This window comes from Gracilinanus agilis, chromosome 1 (genome assembly GCF_016433145.1).
Source record: "Gracilinanus agilis isolate LMUSP501 chromosome 1, AgileGrace, whole genome shotgun sequence".
Lineage (NCBI taxonomy): Eukaryota > Metazoa > Chordata > Mammalia > Didelphimorphia > Didelphidae > Gracilinanus > Gracilinanus agilis.
Genome location: NC_058130.1, coordinates 380,864,519 through 380,881,882, shown reverse-complemented (window position 1 = coordinate 380,881,882; position 17,364 = coordinate 380,864,519). Strand labels below are relative to the sequence as shown.

Genomic DNA, 17,364 nt, shown 5'->3' with positions numbered 1-17,364 from the left:
GTCTTTAGCTGGATCTCCCTCCACCAGGCTCCCATGATGGCTGACTTCTGCCTGTTTCTCCTCCTTCATCTTCATCCTTGGTCCTCATTCTCCATTCTGGGCAAACATTTCCTGGGAACCTTGGTCCCTTTCTTTGCACTGTAGCAGGAATGCAATACATAGCCGTCTCCCGGAAACAGAGTCAGATACATCCACACCTTTTAGCGGAATGTTTTCTCAGTATATGGTAAATCAAATTATCATCTAAAAATGACAGGTCATCATCAAAAGCGGTGGGCCGGCAACAGGCCTGCCCAACTTTGTCACTCACCAGCCTTTTCTTTTTGGTTAAGTTTTTTAATATTTTGTCATATGTGGTCTCGGCTGCATCACAAGATCCGCTGCAGTATCGAAAAATCAGTTCTTCTTTGGTTTCATAACCCAAACCCAAGTCTGTCACATTTAAATGTATAGCGGTCAAGACACAGCCCCGGTTTCTGCCCCTCTGTCCCCTCTGCCTCTTCCTGTCTGCGTTGGTTGCTCCAGCTTGTCTGTTCCTCTCCCGCCGAGGAAACAATTCTGCTTGTTTGTCCGGTGGTGATCTTTTTAGTCTTTTTATTGTGTTGTGAATAAAATCCACAACATCATCCAACTGGTCAGGATAATACTCCGGCATATTTGCTGTTTTAAAAAAGAAAAGACATGGAGTCATACTTAGGAGGTAATAAATAACCATTACCTGCATTCGAACTGACCTGTAAAGTACTCTCTTTCCAAGAAGTCTGCCCCCCTGGGAAAAAAAGCAGATTCTCCGCCTTTAAGTCTGTGATGGGGATGGAAGATTCATTGGAGAACTTAGCTGTAAAGTATGTTCACACCCTTAAATGGGAGGCAAATTTATGTAAATAAAACTGCTGGAGAGCCAGGAGTAAATATCCCGAAATAATGGCTGACTGCTTCCCTGTGGAGAATTGGGCCATCAGTTGCTTATGTTGTTTTCTAGTAGTGTGAGAGTCACTCTGTGCAAAAGGATGAAAGAGGAGGTTAGTCTCTGAAGACTCATTTTCCTGGTATATGTATGGTAGAGGCTCTAGGACAGGCCATGCTTACACTGCCCGACTCTACTGATGGTTTATTTGCTTTAGGTTGGTGCACTTGTGTGACTGAAAAAGCCAAGAATGAATGCATGAGAAGATGTTTTGGCAGAATATTCATAAGTACAACTAAGGTTTTTGTTTTTGTTTTTGTAGTAGATCTCTGATGTCATAAGCAGAGGGAATTACAAGGGAGGAAATCCCTTTTGCCAACATAAAATGGCACCCCTGTGACAACTTCTAGTCGGAAGGAGATGCATGGGGCACTGAGAAGTTAGCATGGGTCAGAGGTGGGTGCCTGAACATCCTCCTTCTACCTTGTAAGGTAGTTCTCTGTTCATTATTTCACTGGAGTAGCCCTTAACTAAAAAGGCCTAAGGAAAAAGCCTAGAGAGGGGCAAATGTACAGGCAGCTAGAGGCAGAACCAGATGACATTATGCATGCAAGCAGCAATAAAATAGATAAATCCTTAGGTGAACTGGTAGGTAGGTGCAGAAGAACTGCAGTGGTATTTTGCTTCTACTCCGTTTCCGGGTAATTATAATGGATATAGCCAAGGACCTAGAGCCAGGGATTCTGGCTTCTGTTTATAGCAGTCTCGCTGACTTCCTGTGCAACCCGAGGTGAGTAACGTAGCTCTCAGCCCTGGCTTCTCCAACTACATGACCATAACACAGGCAGACTACTGAGTGTTCTTGCATGAAATGAGGAAATGATGTCTTTAAGAGACTTTTAGGAAGGTCTGCTATTAAAAACTACAATTTAAAAAAAATTAATTAATTAAAAATAATTTAAAACTTATTACTTGCTCTAAGCAGACATAGATAAGCTAGAGAACATCAAAAAGGGGGCAGGCAGGATGCTGAATGGGACCAAAGATTAATAAAGGGAAATTAATAATAGTAATAATATATAGTGCATATTATGTGCCTGGCAGCATGCTATAATAGTGCTTTACAGTTATCTCATTTGATCCTCACAACAACCCTGTGGCAGGTCGATACTGTAGATTTTCATTTCCAGTTGAGGAAACTGAGACAAAAAGAGGTTAAGTGATTTGCAAGTATCTGAGGTCAAATTTGAATTCAGGGGCAGTTAGATGGTAGGTACAGTGGATAACGTGCTGGGCCTGGAGTCAGGGAGACTCATATTCCTGAGTTCAAATCCACTCTCAGACACTTGCTAACAGCATGGCCCTGGACAAGTTGCTTAACCCTGTTGGCCTCAGTTTCCTCATCTGTCAAATGAACTGGAGAAGGGAATGGCAAACCTCTCTAATATCTCTTTCAAAAAACAAACAAAAAACAAAAACAAATGGGGTCATGAAGAGTCAGACACGACTGAGCAACAAACTTCCTGGCTCCAGGTCTGGAGCTCACTGTGCCACCTAACTCCTCTGATATGAGTGTCTGTCCTGGAGGAGATTCAGGGAGAAACCTAAGAGCTTATCTTCAGGTATCTGAAAGGCTGCCATACGAAAGAGGGATTTAAATATGTTCCCTTTGACCCAACAGGGCACAAAGAACATCAAGGAGTAGAAGATGCTGAAACATAGATTTAGGGTTGGTGTAAGGACTAACTTCCTAATCCTTAGAGCTGTCCAAAAGTGGGATGGGCTGCCTCAGGACATCTAATCTGGATGACCAATGGCTGAAGATTTTGTAAAGGGGGTTCCTATTCAGTTATGAGTTGGAGTAGATGGGCTCTTCTAACTTTTAAATTGAGAATGATTTGAATCTTCCTTGAGTTGGCCAGATTCAACTAAGTAAAAGAAATACAAACAAGTCAAACACGTTTGAAAAACAATAGACACATATAAAGTACTTTGAGATTTACAAAGTGCTTTACCAACATTATTCTATTTGTCCCTCACAACAGCTCTGTTAGTATTATAGGTATTATCATCCACATTTTATAGGTGAGGAATGTTAGGTTCAGAGAGAATGTCTTATTCTTGGTCACAAAGTTAATGTACATTAGAGGTAGGATTTGAATTTGCTGATTATGTGGTTCATCATGGTTGTGGGCTAGGTCCTTTTTGGTTCTTTAGTTTTCTCCCTTATTGTAATGTTTGATTTGGGGCACTAGATGGTGCAATGGACAGATCCCTCCAGTATCTGCCAAGAAAACCTCATGGGGTCAGAGTCAACAACATTGAGGTTCCAGTTTGCTTTCAGGCTTATGTTATATATTAGCCCAGTGATGGGCAAACTTTTTAAAGAGGGGGCCAAAGGAAAGGAAATGCTCATCTGTCAGTCTGTTTCTAAGGCAACTCTTTCGAAGTTTCATTGTATTGTATCCTACTTGTTGTATTCATCAGAATAGGAATAATGTTGCACAGCCAGATAGAACATTTCAGGGGGCTGACTCTGGTCCTCTTGCAGTAGTTTGTCCATCACTGTATTAGAACATCAAAGGGCCTGAATTAATTCCACTCAATCAAAACTCTAATCAAGGTCATCACCTCTTTGCACAACTGATCTGTGGTGACTAACACATAACAGGACTCATTTTAACACAAACCATTATTATATATACTGACTTTTTTGTTACCATAAAATGGTGGTTGATTTTGGTTTGTAAAATGGTGATAATAATACTCATATTACATTTGTTACATTCTTCACAGGGTGGTTGTGATAAAAGCTCCTTGTAAACTCTAAAGAACTCTGCGTATTATGTAATAATAATAGTAATAATTTCCTTTGTTCCTTTGTCATTTGTTTGTTCCTTCCTTCCTTCCCTCTCCCCCTCTCTTTCTCCCTATCCCTTTCTCCCTCTTCCCTCCCTCTCTCTGTGTCCCTCTCTTTCTCTTTCCTTCTCCCCACCCTTTATTTGGTTAACGTCTTAAACGTTGGTTGTAGCATCCGTTCTGAAATGGACAGGAGTTAGGGTCTTGAGCTTCCATCTACACCAGCAGGCAGCATTCCCTGGTTCCCAGGGTCCTTTGAGTCCTTGAAAGCTTGTGGGGATGGGGAGAGAAGGAAAGTAACTGCCAGGACAGGAGGCCTTTGATAATCACTGCAAAGTCTTGGGTTGTTTGGCATGGGTCTAGTATTTACTGTTTTATGGATCCAATATTTAATGATTTAGCAGGTCTCAAATATTCTGTAATATAAAACAAAATCCTGCTAAGCTTCTCTAGTCTCCAGGGCATAGTATAAGAAATAAAAAGGGCAGACATTATGTGATCTCTCTAATATACCATGTTCATTTGATTTCTGAAGATTAGCATTAGACTGCATCCACTAGACTGGATTCTATAAGAAAGCTTTAGTGCTTTTGCTTTTTTTTTTAAGGAGTGGAAAAATCCTATTGAAAAATCTCTATTTTTCAATAGGATTTTAGATTTGGAAGAAGGGACTTTGGAATCCATCTGTTCCCACTCTTTCATTTTAAAGATGAAGATATAGGCTTGGGGAATTACTTCCCTGAGTGACATGTGCTCAAGGTCACACTAGATAAGTGGTAGCCCTGAGTCTTGAACCCAAAACTCATGTCTCCAAAATCAGTGCTATTCCTGAATATAGCAGTGCTGCTTATCCCTCCTCCCCCCAACCACTTCCCACCTCAGCCTAGGCTTACATGTGGTGTCTTCCTAGAGAAGGACCTCTCATCCCTACAGAAACTCAGATTCATTTCTTTAAAACAACAACAAAAACAAAAACCCTTTTCTTTCTGTCTTAGTAACTAACAACTCTAAGAAAGAAGGGTAAAGTCTAGGCAAATGGGGTTATAAAGTGACTTGCCCAGATTCACACAGCTAAGAAATGTCTGAGACCCAAGTCCTCTTGCCTGTAGACCTGGCTCCCTATCCACTGAGCCATCTTGCTTCCCCTCCCTTCCCCCCACCCCTTTTAATGAATTCTTAACCATGCTTTCCTCATATCCTTTCTAGTCTATGCATCATTCTTCTTGATAGAGTATTGGGTATTTCCACTTTTCCCCTTTTCATTTGTCAATGTTATATCATTTCCCCCAAGGCATTATGGTTTATCTCTTCTCATTCTACTTCAAACATAGTCCTTTTTTCTGATGGACCTACCATTTTATTGTAAGCCTCCGCTTATTTTGGGCTTGGGGGCACACATCTTTTCTATTCTTGCTTTTTACCTGTTCCTGCTTCTATATTGTCTAAATGTCCATTTACCTTTGGAGCTTATCAGCCCTTGGTCTCTTTAGATACCACCCCCATCAAATGTGACCAAATTGTCTGAATTTCCTTTTAAAGAGCCTCCTCTACCTCCTAAGCTAGATTCTCTTTTAGAATCACTAATGATGAGCTCATGTGTATCATGATCTCTGAATCTTCTGAAATATACTTTCCCCAAATCAATTTATACCCCCTAAAATGATTCTGGCTTTAGGCACTGATTTAAAATTTTCGATGAGATCTAATTTATAGTTCATTAAACTTATTGTAATGTACAACTGGGAATGACAGAACAACAAATTAATAGGGGAAAAATATTCCTTAGCCATTCCCCTGAACCCCCACCCTCACAAGGAAAAGTTATTTCAAATAGCTACATCCTGGGATAGGCCCCTTATCACCTCCTGCCTGGATTCCTTTTTGGTTGCTCTCCCTCCTTCAAGTCTCTTCCAACTTCAATCTTCTATGTAGTTGCCAAATGATCTTCCAATAGAGGGGGCTGACATCAATAATTCCAGTGGTTCCCTATTACCTCCAGGATCAAACAGAAAATCCTGTTTGATCCTTACAGACTTTCACAAGCTGGCTTCTGCCGACCTTTGTAGACTTCTTCAACTTTACTCCTATCTCTATACTTAAGAATCCATGTGCCACCTCCAATTCGGAAATCACCTTCCATTTGCATTGTATATGTTTTTTATATACACAGCTGTTTGCACATTGTCTTCTCCATCAGACTGTGACTTCCTTGAAAGCAGGGACTGTATTTTTGATCTTCATATCCCTACTGCTTAACACCATGCCTGGCCTAATGTTAGCACTTAATTAATGCTTCTTGGCAGATAAATACTCACTGTCTTTATTCTTGGGATTTACCACTTGAAAAAAGGGGCATAAAAGGGCTTGTACCCACAGAGTAATCTATTTTTCATACTTTTTTATTTGTGCTTTTTGTTTCTTTTTATCACATCCATTTCTAAATATATCTGTTCCCTGCTCAGTTGGCCATCTTTTGTCACAACAAGGATTTTTTAAAGAGAGAAAGAAAAAAGGAAATTGGTAAAATGAACATAGGACAGCTAGGTAGCACAATGGATAGAGTACATGGCTTGGAGCCAGGAAAACTCTTCTTTCTGAGTTCAAATCTATCTTAGACACTTGCTGGGTGATCTTGAGCAAGTCACTTAACCCTGTTGGTCTCAGTTTTCTCATCTGTCAAATGAGCTAGAGAAGGAAATGGCAAACCACTCCAGTATCTTTGCTGAGAAAGCTCCAAATAGGGTTACAGAGTCAGACATGACTGAAAAACTACTGAACGACAACAAAAATGAACTGCCATATCTACCAAGTCTAACAGTATTTGTGATATTCTACACCCAGGGCCACATTCTTGAAAAAGATTAATATGGAATAGTGAGGTCACTAGAAGACTTTTTTTGGTGTAGCTGCTTATACACTTTGATTTCTACAGAACAAAACCTACTGTACCAGGTCATGAAAGGACATAGATGAGGTATTTTCTGGGAAGACTCATGCTCTGAAATATGTTTAATAATTAGCTAGCAAAGAGGAAACAAATACAAGTGTTCCCTGCATAAAACAAAGCAAGAGCTTCCTCATCTGTACAATGAGAGGGCTGGACCAGATTAACCTCTACCTAAGGTTTTGGCCAGACTTAAATCCTAGGATCCTATGGAAACTTCATGGATAAAAATATGAAATCATAAAAGGCTGGTGGGTAGTATTTAATCACTTTTAAGAAGGATCCTTTACAAAAGGATTCACAAGGCATTCCCATATTTAAGTGATGACTCGCAGGACTAAGAGAAGTTTGCATTAACATGTGGAGATACTTATAACAGATTCATCAGAAAGGAAGAAAAAAGCATTTCTGAATTGTTAGAGTAGGGGATTGGAATGGGGGATTGAATCGTAAAAATTCAAATTAAAGCAGATTAGGAACACATCTGTAAACCTTAATGGGGGGGGAGGGAATTAAGTCCGTCAAAGGTGGCAATATGAATCAGCTTTTATTCAGTCCCTAAAGCATGCGCAGAACTACACAAAGTATTCCAAGAACTTGTAGACTGTTTTATCTTATTTTTTGATTTTGAAGGATAATGCCGACAGACTCTAGCAGGGCTGGTCTCCAAATGGCTCAAAATATCACCCAGTGATCTGAATATGATAACATGTCTAGGCTTTAGTAATAACATCTCTGTAACTATGGTTCTGAAGTGACCCTTTGGCCCCCAGAACAAATTATAAACATTTATTCAAAGATGAGATATCAAAGTGGATGTCTACAGTGTGTGAATAATGGAGCCAAGTATGGATAAGATAGCTAGCTCCCTCTAGAAATCATAACCTCTGCCTGATTTTTTTGATTTTAGCTCAGGGGCTTCATTTGTTATTAGGAAATAAGAGAATCAACTTCTCCTCTCTTCCCTCTTCTCTCTCTCTCTGTTTCTCTCTCTCTCTCTCTCTCTCTCTCTCTCTCCCCCCTAGAATTTGCCAGTTAAAGATATCCACTATCTTTTTAACAGGGTCAAGATCCAGTAATGTGAAGGTCCAAACCATTCCTGGGACTACCTGTCATCCTGGTAGTCTGACAAGAAAATATCAATGTTGAATTAGACAAATGTTTTTTACTCTCAAAGGAAAGACTGGAATTACACCAACCTCATTGATTTTGTTAATTGGGCCATTTAAAAGGATGTTGATCAAGTTCCAAGATATGATTGCTCTTATGAAACTAATGGTTTATTGTATTCATTGCTGAAAAATGTAATCAATAGTTAGTATGTATACTCAAGGATCTGCATGACTATTAATTCTGGAAAAGAGATAAGGACCAGCCTTTGCATTTTAAAAACCACGTTCCAACAAAAAGTCTCTTCTTTCCATTTTGACTCCTGAAAATATAAGGCCTGGAGCTGTGATCACTTCTGAACTCTTTAAGGGAAGCCTTGATGTATTGATGTTAGTAGAAGGGATAGGGAAGGGGTTAGGGTTAATTGGTCACCCTCTCCCACAGAGGCTTGCTAAATGAACTTAATTTTTTTTTTTTAATGAACTTTTAAGACTCTACCACAGTGAATTTTGCAGAAAGAATTTGGACTCAGAATTAGGCTTCTTTGGGACAGAGACCTTTAAAATTGTTTTTTTAGTCTTTGTATCTCTGGGGCCTAGGAAAGGGTCTTGTACAGACAGGTGTTTAAAATTTTTTTTTCTTGAGTTAAGTCTAGGAGAAAAACTCTGTAGGCTAAAATGAGAAGGCCAGAGATGCGCATTCTTCTAAGCCAGGAGTTCTTTACTTTTTCTGTGTCATGAACCCTTTTGGAAGTTTAGTGAAACCTTTGGACTCCTTCTCAGAATCGGGTTTTTTTTGATGCACAAAATAAATTACATTTCAGAGGAAATCAACTATATTAAAATACAGTTATCAAAATATGTATTAAAAAATCCCAACCGTGTTCAGAAACCATAGATTTAAGTACTCCTGGGCAGAAGGAAGAGAATTTAATTTGGATTAGTTCCTTAAAGTAACTAAGTTACTTAAGATAACAAATGCTTTCTGTCCAGGTCCTGGCATGTTGTCCAGACACAGAATGATGCTTATTGGTATTAAATAATGTCAATGGTAAGATGTTTGCAAACTTAAAAAAAAAGTCTAATTTTTTTAAAAAGGTCTAATACCTGCTCATTTCCCAAATCTACTAGGATGGCATCTGCTGGAAAATGTGTCCTTTGAGATGGAATGGAAGCTTATAAGCACCAAAATAATGCACTTAAGCCATGATTCAGAGAGCATCCAAATATTTGGGCATTTTTCTATTTTAAAGTGTTTTAACTTTGATGCACTGATAGTATAAACATAGAGTTACTTTAACAAATGAAATCTTTTGGCAGGAGAGGGTTTAGGGGGCACTGTGCCCTTGACTGATGAGGGAAAAATGGAAACTCTTTACCTCCATAACAAAAGCTTGAAGAGTGGGTTATTTTGTAAAGACAATGCTGTTTTACAGGAACAACTTAAGGCCTCAGTGAACTTCCTGAAATGGTCATGCTAAAAAAATCATATATTTAAAATTAGAGTAGTCATTCTCAAGAGTTGAGACTGGGCGATATCTGTCAACTTCAGACAAAACGAATTCTTCAGATATTCATTTTCTTTTGGAAAAAGTGGAGCTTAGGTTTGGCCTTATATAAGAAGCTTCTTGAAGGTCAAAGATGTAATTTTTTCATTGTTTACTAGTCATAGTATCCATAACAATGAGGGTTTAGTCATTGGAGTTGCTTTATGTTCATATCCTGTTGCCCCTCATTCTCCAAATTCTGGGTCCATTAGTCATAAACTATTGTAATCTGATGGAGGGAAACCCTTAAAGGTGGAGACAAGACTTCTTCAATTTACTGCCTGAGAATGGAAAAGAGACACGTGGCTGGTTTCTTCCCAGGGTTCAAGATAAACAAGGAAGAGGATATGACTACCTGCACTTGGATTTTCCATGAGTAGAACCTAGAACCACCTAAAATGCCATTACCCCAGTGCTAGGAACAGAGCAATGATTCTACCTGTGGGTGCAGAAGAATCTGGGAAAAGGAGATTCCTCCCTTTTTCTGTCTATTTTTACCACTGTTTTATTAATGTGTACTGCATACTTATGAGGCGGCTAAGTGACATAGTGGATGAAGTGCTGGGTCTGGAGTCAGGAAGACATCTTTCTGAGTTTAAATCTGGCCTCAGACCCTTACTAGTTGTGGGATGCTGGGAAAGTCACTTTACCCTGTTTGCCTCAGTTTTGTCATCTGTCAAATAAGCTGGAGGAGGAAATGGCAAACTACTCCAGTATCTTTGCCAAGAAAACCCCAAATGTGGGGTTGGGAAGAATCAGACAAGGCTAAAATGACAGAAAGTGTCCTTATGAGGTAAGTGAGGGTAAGCATTTGGCTATCTTAGGTATATATTGAAGCCTTAAGGTCTCACAGAGTAGCAGCCTGTCCTGAAATATTCCCCATGTTTCCTCACTTGTGGTTGGTGTCCAACTTAATAGGCTACACTCTTGCATTTATAGTAAGGGCAAATTGGATATGGGGCCATTCCAATTTGGTCCATCTGATTTGCCTGCGGTTGCTTTCCTGGTGTATATAAGTGTGTAACATGGAGATTAGCATTTCCATGTTCTTCTTAAGTAAAGCCAAGAGAGAGAGGAGCAGCAGCAGCAAACTAGAAACACCAGATGTTTGGGCTCAGTCTGATTTAGCTGCTTTTTAAAAAAATAGACCCAACCTACTTCCCAAGTAAAGTAAACAGCACTCTTTAAACAAAATATAAAAAGAAGGCAGATATTGACTATGTACAGAAATGGACATGTAACCCATCCATGCATTAGTACTCTAAATCTTTGTTCACATGCCTTGAAGGCAGTTCCCTAGAGAGGAAGCCCCAACTAGTGACACTCTTTTGCACAGTTTTTTCTTCTTCAAAATATTTATTAGGGATAAGTAATGTTTGTCTTCCCGTTCACAATTATTTCAATCCAAAACTTGTATTTAATCCAAAAATTACATCCCTTTAAAAGGTGCATCCCAGGCACTCTATGCACGAATGCTGTTTTCTTCATTAGAATGGAAGTTCCCTAAGGACAGGGAGTATTATTTTTGTCTTTGTATCTCTAGCACCTAGCAGAGTACCTTGCATAGAGCAAGTGCTTAAAAAATGTCTACACAATTGAATTAGGCAAAAGTAACACATTAGGTGGGTTCATGCAAAAGATAAATAAGTGGATTCTCTCCATTATAAAATTCACTATTTGAGTCTTCCAAATAGCAAAAGTCCATCATGCACTAAAAACTGGTATAATTTATATGAATATAATGGATATCTGACCGTTCAGGACCCATTGAAACAAGACGCCTTGATACTTATGCAGTGTGTGTTAGGTTTAATTACATGAATTTGCTGGCAGAATTCCAGGCAGAAAATGACAGAGCCACTCTCTATCTATCATCTTCATGGATAACTTCAGAAAAAACTTCTGGTAGAAAAAATAGGTAAAAATAACAAAAGCAGAAGCAATGCATGCTGGTAAATTTTTAACAACTGGATCTCTAAAACAAAAACAAATAAAAAAAAGAATTTACCAGGATACCTTTGAATTTAATTCATATAACTGGCATTTTATTCCTCACTTTCTTTAAATCTACACAACCAACAAAACAATAAACCAACTCCTTATTTTTAGTATTTGCTGATTTCTGAGGTGAAAATTTAGTAATGTGCTCTTGTGTGTTATTGATGTTTGAGCTGTCTGGAGCACTCCTCTGAAAGGGTCAATGGAATATCAGTTTCTTAAAAAATCCCCAGTTTCTAAGGGAAAAGAGGAAAATGACCCGAACACAGAGGACCTAGGTTAAAATCTCATCTCTGATGCTTACTATCTGTGTGGCCTTGGGAAAGTCACTTAATCTCTCTGAGTCTTAGTTTCCTCATCCTCAAAATGATGGAGTTAGACAAGAGGGTTTCTGAGATTCCATCTCACTTCTGAGCTATGATCCCATGATCCCTGCAAAACTTTCTTGACCCTGTGCTCTCATTTTCCTATGCCTCTGAACATAGCTTTTCCAGTTCCATATGGAGTAATTGTGATACAATTCCAGGGGTATCTGGAGGCCTTACTAGGGGCTGAAATGCCTCAAAGACTGGCTGCAATCTCAGGACAAAGCAATGGGCTGGAATGTAGTGATGCCCAGTTTTATATTGATGGGTTTTATAGTTTTTCTCAGTAGGAGAGAGACTGCCACCTGCTGCTTCTCCCATGGTAGGCCCTGGAATCAGCTGCTATAGCTACTCTGTGCAGACAAGAAGTGGCTTTAAACTTTTATGTAGTGACTTCTTTGGCTACTCTTTTGAAATGAATGCAACCCATCCTCATCATTCCAAGCCATCTTTTTTTTTAAATGTCTTTGTTGAAATGAAAGGCAGCACTGTATAGTGAGAAATATAAGCCATGGGAGATGAATTCTCATCCTAGTTCTTCTTGGGCAGGCTACTTACCCAGTCTGAGCCTCAGTTTCCCCAACTGTAAAAGAAGGAATTTGGACCAATGCTATTTAACACAGTTTGAACAATCTATGACTCCTTTAGTTTTCTCTTTAAAAATTACAAATGCAAACCTTCCCATTTTATAAAAATGTTGAATTATTTTTCCTTGTTCTCCTGCTTTAAGAATTTCACGATGCATTGAGCTGGCTGTTGGATGTGAAACCATGGCTAGGAATCACCAACTGTGGTCAACATGGGGATTAAACTGTAATCTGAATAAAATGAATTATGTCTTGCCATTGTTTGACTTCCAGGAATTTTTCAAACTCCCAGCGTTCTGAAGAGGACATCACACACTCTAGCTCATAAAATTATCTATCCTGAACTAGAAGAGATCTTGGGGAACATTTAATCCGAACTCCTCCCTTCCCCCAATTTTAGGTGAGGAAAAGAGAATGAACATTTACTAATCATTTACTATACACTGAATGCTGTGCTAAGTGCTTTATAAATATTATCTCATTTGCTCTTCGCAATAACCCTATCAGTTAAATGTTATTATGGTTCCCATTTTACAGTTGAGGAAACTGAGGCAGAAGTTAAGTGACTTGCCCAGGTTAACACAGCTAGTTTATGAGGCTGGATTTGAACTCAGGGCTTTTTGACTCTAGGCCCAGAATTCTGTCCACTGGGTCATCCTGCTGCCTTTTACTCATTTTACAGAGGAGGAAACTGAGACTTAGAGAGCCTAACTGATTTGCCCAAGATTACACAGGTATTATGGTTATATAGGTACTAAGCATCAGAATAAAGATATACAAGTCTTATGGTTCCTGGGCACTGGTCTTCCCTCTGTATTAGACTTCTTTGGTTTAATCAATGACTTTTCACTATGGTAGTGTTCCCTCTCTCAGAAAGAATTCTGGGAAGTTTTTGGGTTTGCTACCATTTCAAAATTTTAATTTTGTTTGCCAACTTAATTGACTTAACCTTTAAAGATCTATATGGTGGCAGCCACCAATGTATTTTGGTGAACCAAAGAGGAACCCTGTTGGGCAAAAACAGTGCTAGAGATTTTTCATTTAATGCTTAACTAGAGACTTATGGTTCTAGGAGGATCTGTAGTTAACTGAGAGGCTCAGGAACAAATACATCTTCCCATGAACTGCTATTAGTTGCTACAATTTACTAATTTATTGTGACCATTTAGAAAGCTACCAGCACTCTTTCTACATGACCAGTGGTTTGTTGACAATGAGGCATGACATTGGTTTATTTGAAAAGTATTTGCTTTGTAAAAACATCAGTGTTTTGTTGGTTTAAAAGCATTTCTGGATTCTCTCAAGTGCAGAGAACAAAAGCAGCTAGAATGCAAATAATCTAACAGTATAGTAATATAGCCTTGGAAAAAGTCTTCAGAAGTCACTGAAATGGCATTTATTTGATTTACATTAGTCCCATCTCACTTTTGCTAACACCATCTCAGCTTCTAAGCCATAGTCATACATCTTCCTGTTCTTTCTCTATAATCAAGCTAAAAGGAAGCAAGTATCTCCTTAAAAAGTGAGACAAACCAAAAAAATCTAAATTTCCAAGTTGGAAGAGCCCTCAGAGTCCATCCAGCTCAAGATGTATCTAAACATGAATTCTATGTACAAACAGCATCCTGAACAGGTGGTCAGCTAGGTGATAGAGTAGATAGAGTACCAGGCTTGGAGTCAGCAAGTCTTATCTTCCTGAGTTCAAATTTTGCCTCAGACACTTACTACCTGTGTGACTCTGAGCCAGTCACTTAACCCTGTTTGCCTCAGTTTCCTCATTTGTAAAATGAGCTGGAGAAGGAAAAGCAAACCATGTCAATGTCTTTGCCAAGAAAACACCTAATGGGATCATGAAGAGTTGGACATGACTGAAAACAACTTAATAACAACAGTCGCCATCCATTTGGTTTGATGATTTTAACTTAAGAAGACACATGACTTTGCTTCCTGCTGTAGCTCAGATCTGCTTTTGGATAGCATGGATGACTATGATACTTTTTTCTTATATTGAGACCAAATCTGCCTTTCTGATAGTTGGCAACAAATCTCCTGAAATGCTTCTGTAGAAACATAGATCACCACAAACCCCAAAATTGGGGAGAGTGAAGTTACATTAATTAGGAGGATCTAAGATCTGATTGTAATTTGGCCTGCTCTGATTTCTGAATATGTGGCCAATTCTTCATTTCCTAGCTTCCTTAATAACAATGCAGGAGCAAGGCAGTAGGGTTCCCCTGGATAAATGATCCTCATTTTCCTGTTTATAAATGAGCAAAACAAGCAACAGGGTGTGTACCTGTTGGTCTCTGTCTATCTGTCATCTATCTATCTATCTATCTATCTATCTATCTATCTATCTATCTAATCTATCTATCTATCTATCTTCATCATCATTATCATCTTTATTGGCATCATTATCATCATCATTATTAACTTATCTACACCTGGTGTATTCTAATAGGACAGAAGTCTAAGGTTTTCAACATGTTCAAGGATGTAATAAACACCTAACATTAGTAAATGTACATATGGGGAGGGCAAGCTGGGTGACTCAGTAGGTTGAGAGTCAAGCCTAGAGATGGGAAGTCCTAGGTTCAAGACAATTCCTCAGACACTTCCTAGTTGTGTGATTCTAGGTGAGTCACTTAACCCCCATTGCCTAGCCCTTATCACTTTTCTGCCTTGGAACCAATACACAATATTGATTCGAAGATGGAAAGAACAGTTTTTTTTTAAACACTTACCTTCCGTCTTGGAGTCAATACTGTGTATTGGCCCCAAGGCAGAAGAGTGTTAAGGGTAGGCAATGGGGGTCAAGTGACTTGCCCAGGGTCACACATCTAGGAAGTGGCTGAGGCCATATTTGAACCTAGGACCTCCCGTCTCTAGGCCTGACTCTCAATCCACTGAGCTACCCAGCTGCCCCAAAAAGAACAGTTTTTAAAAAAATAAGCATACATACTATGGACTGCCCTTGTAAAATATGGTGCTTTGGAAGGAAGAAAAAGTTTCACAGAAAAGTTTATAGAATGATCTTCCAAAAGAATAACCCCCTGAGATTTTATTTAAATCAACTGAGCAGAGCGGAGAACATAGTAAAGCCTCGTATGCCATCACTGAGCTGCTCCTTACACTCTGACCATTTTCCTTTCTTCCTTCACTGACCCTTCTAAGGCTTTTCCCAGCTTACTCCAGACCTAGTGATTGGCTGAATTAGACAGAAGGGAATGGGGTCCTTGAGGGACTGAGCAAACAAGGGTGGTAGAAGAAGGAGAGGGAGGATAGGAGGATTGGAAGGGGATACATGGACATGCCCTTCATAATGGGAACAGTTTGATGGGCATATCCTTGTCTGATGAGTGAGCTCTTTGGAAAGTTAGCCCAGGAGTCTCCGGGTAATCAGATCATAAGTTACATCCAAACCTTGCCATCGACATGACAGAAGTTAAATACACCCACCAAAGAGCCTCAGAAGCCTCAGAGTTCTAATGTTACAGCAAATTGCACAACCTCTCTGCCTCGGTTTTCTTTTTTTAAAATTGGAAGAATTGTCTCATTGGTATTTTCACAATCCTGGCTCCTTCCCTAGGCTTTAAATTTGTAAGCTGTGAGAAGCACGTCTCAGTATTATGTAAGTGCAAAATTCTCACAGTCAGGATTTAAGGAATGATGTTTCATCTTCTGGACACTGGTGGTTCAGGGCCCTAATAATCTCTCAAACAACTTTTTTTTGGCTAGGGGAGAAATATTTAATTTTAATTTTGAATATTTTCCCAGAGTTACATGTTTCATGTTCTTTCCCTCTCCCCCCAACCCCCTTATCCCCCCTTAGCCGATGCACAATTCTACTGGGTTTTACATGTATCATTGATTAAGACCTAATTCCATATTATTGATAGTTGGACTAGAGTTATTGTTTAGTGTCTACATCCCCAATAATATCTAAGGGAGAAGTATTTTGAAAAAGTCTCTTTATTGCTATAAAGTAGGATTGCCCCAATATCTCTCTTTGATATTCTTGTCCTTTCTTGCCTTTTACCATTATCCTGGCTTAAAGACCTTGTTACCTTTAAGCTGGACCACTATATCTCTCTTGCCTCTAGTCTCTCTTCTTTACAAATTATGACATATATCTGGGAAAGCAGTAAGGGCTAGGTAATTGGGATTAAGTGACTTGCTTAGGACCTCACAGCTAGGAACTGTTTGAGGCCACATTTGAACCCAGGACCTCCTAAATTCAGGCCTGGTGCTCTGTCCACTGATCTACCTAGATGCCACTCCCCCCAACCCATTCTCCTGATGTAACACCTTCAGTCACTTCACATTGCCTATAAGACATAATATAAACTTAGGCTAGCCTTTAATGCCCTCCATAAACTGACTCCAACTTATCTAATGGACCTCCAGTGACCTCCTGATAGTCTCCTTCTATACCTTTGTCTTACTGGATTGTAAGGTCCATGAGGGAAGGAGTCACCTCATACCAAAACTTTGCATCAGTTCCATTCCTTAGCATGGTAGCCTGGATGTAACGAACAGTTGAAATAGATGGTTGTTAAATGAGTGAATAAACAAAGGAACAAATCATGGGATTCTCTTCTATCTATCACTTTGCCAGACAGTGTTTATCCCTGAATTTAGGGAGTTCACTGCTGAACCACCCCTTTTCACGAGCCCTTCATTGTGATGATGTTTAAGGATGCAAATATCACATCATGATGTAGGGAGAATGTCAAACCATTTGCCATTGTTCTCCCTAGTCAGAACTTCAATAGACAGTGAAGAATTGAGACAATGGACTAGATTATTCCTTTAAAATGGTCCATTTCTACTCTATATTAATTAAGATAAGAGTAGATTTCTATTCCACAATGTACAGCTAACTTTTTTTTTTTAACTCTTACCTTCCATCTGTCTGTAACAAATGGAACAAAAGTTCAGTGTTTACCTTCTCCTCATGAAACAGCAAGCTCCTGAGGGGCAAAGACCATTTCTTTAGTACCCTGGCAGTGTGCTAGGTGCACAAGGTGATAGGTTTAGAGATGGAA

At 39.2% G+C, this 17,364-nt stretch overlaps 1 protein-coding gene across 2 annotated transcripts in view; it reads right to left on the bottom strand.

The window, feature by feature from the left end:
• Positions 1-4: 4 nt before the first annotated feature.
• GDNF (glial cell derived neurotrophic factor) overlaps positions 5-17,364 on the bottom strand; it is a 35,799-nt gene continuing 18,439 nt past the window's right edge. For both annotated transcript variants that reach the window (XM_044657769.1, XM_044657770.1), the window contains exon 3: positions 5-660. In XM_044657769.1, coding sequence (XP_044513704.1) covers positions 182-660 — 479 coding nt within the window. In that variant the 3' untranslated portion in view covers positions 5-181. The remainder of the gene's footprint in view (positions 661-17,364) is intronic.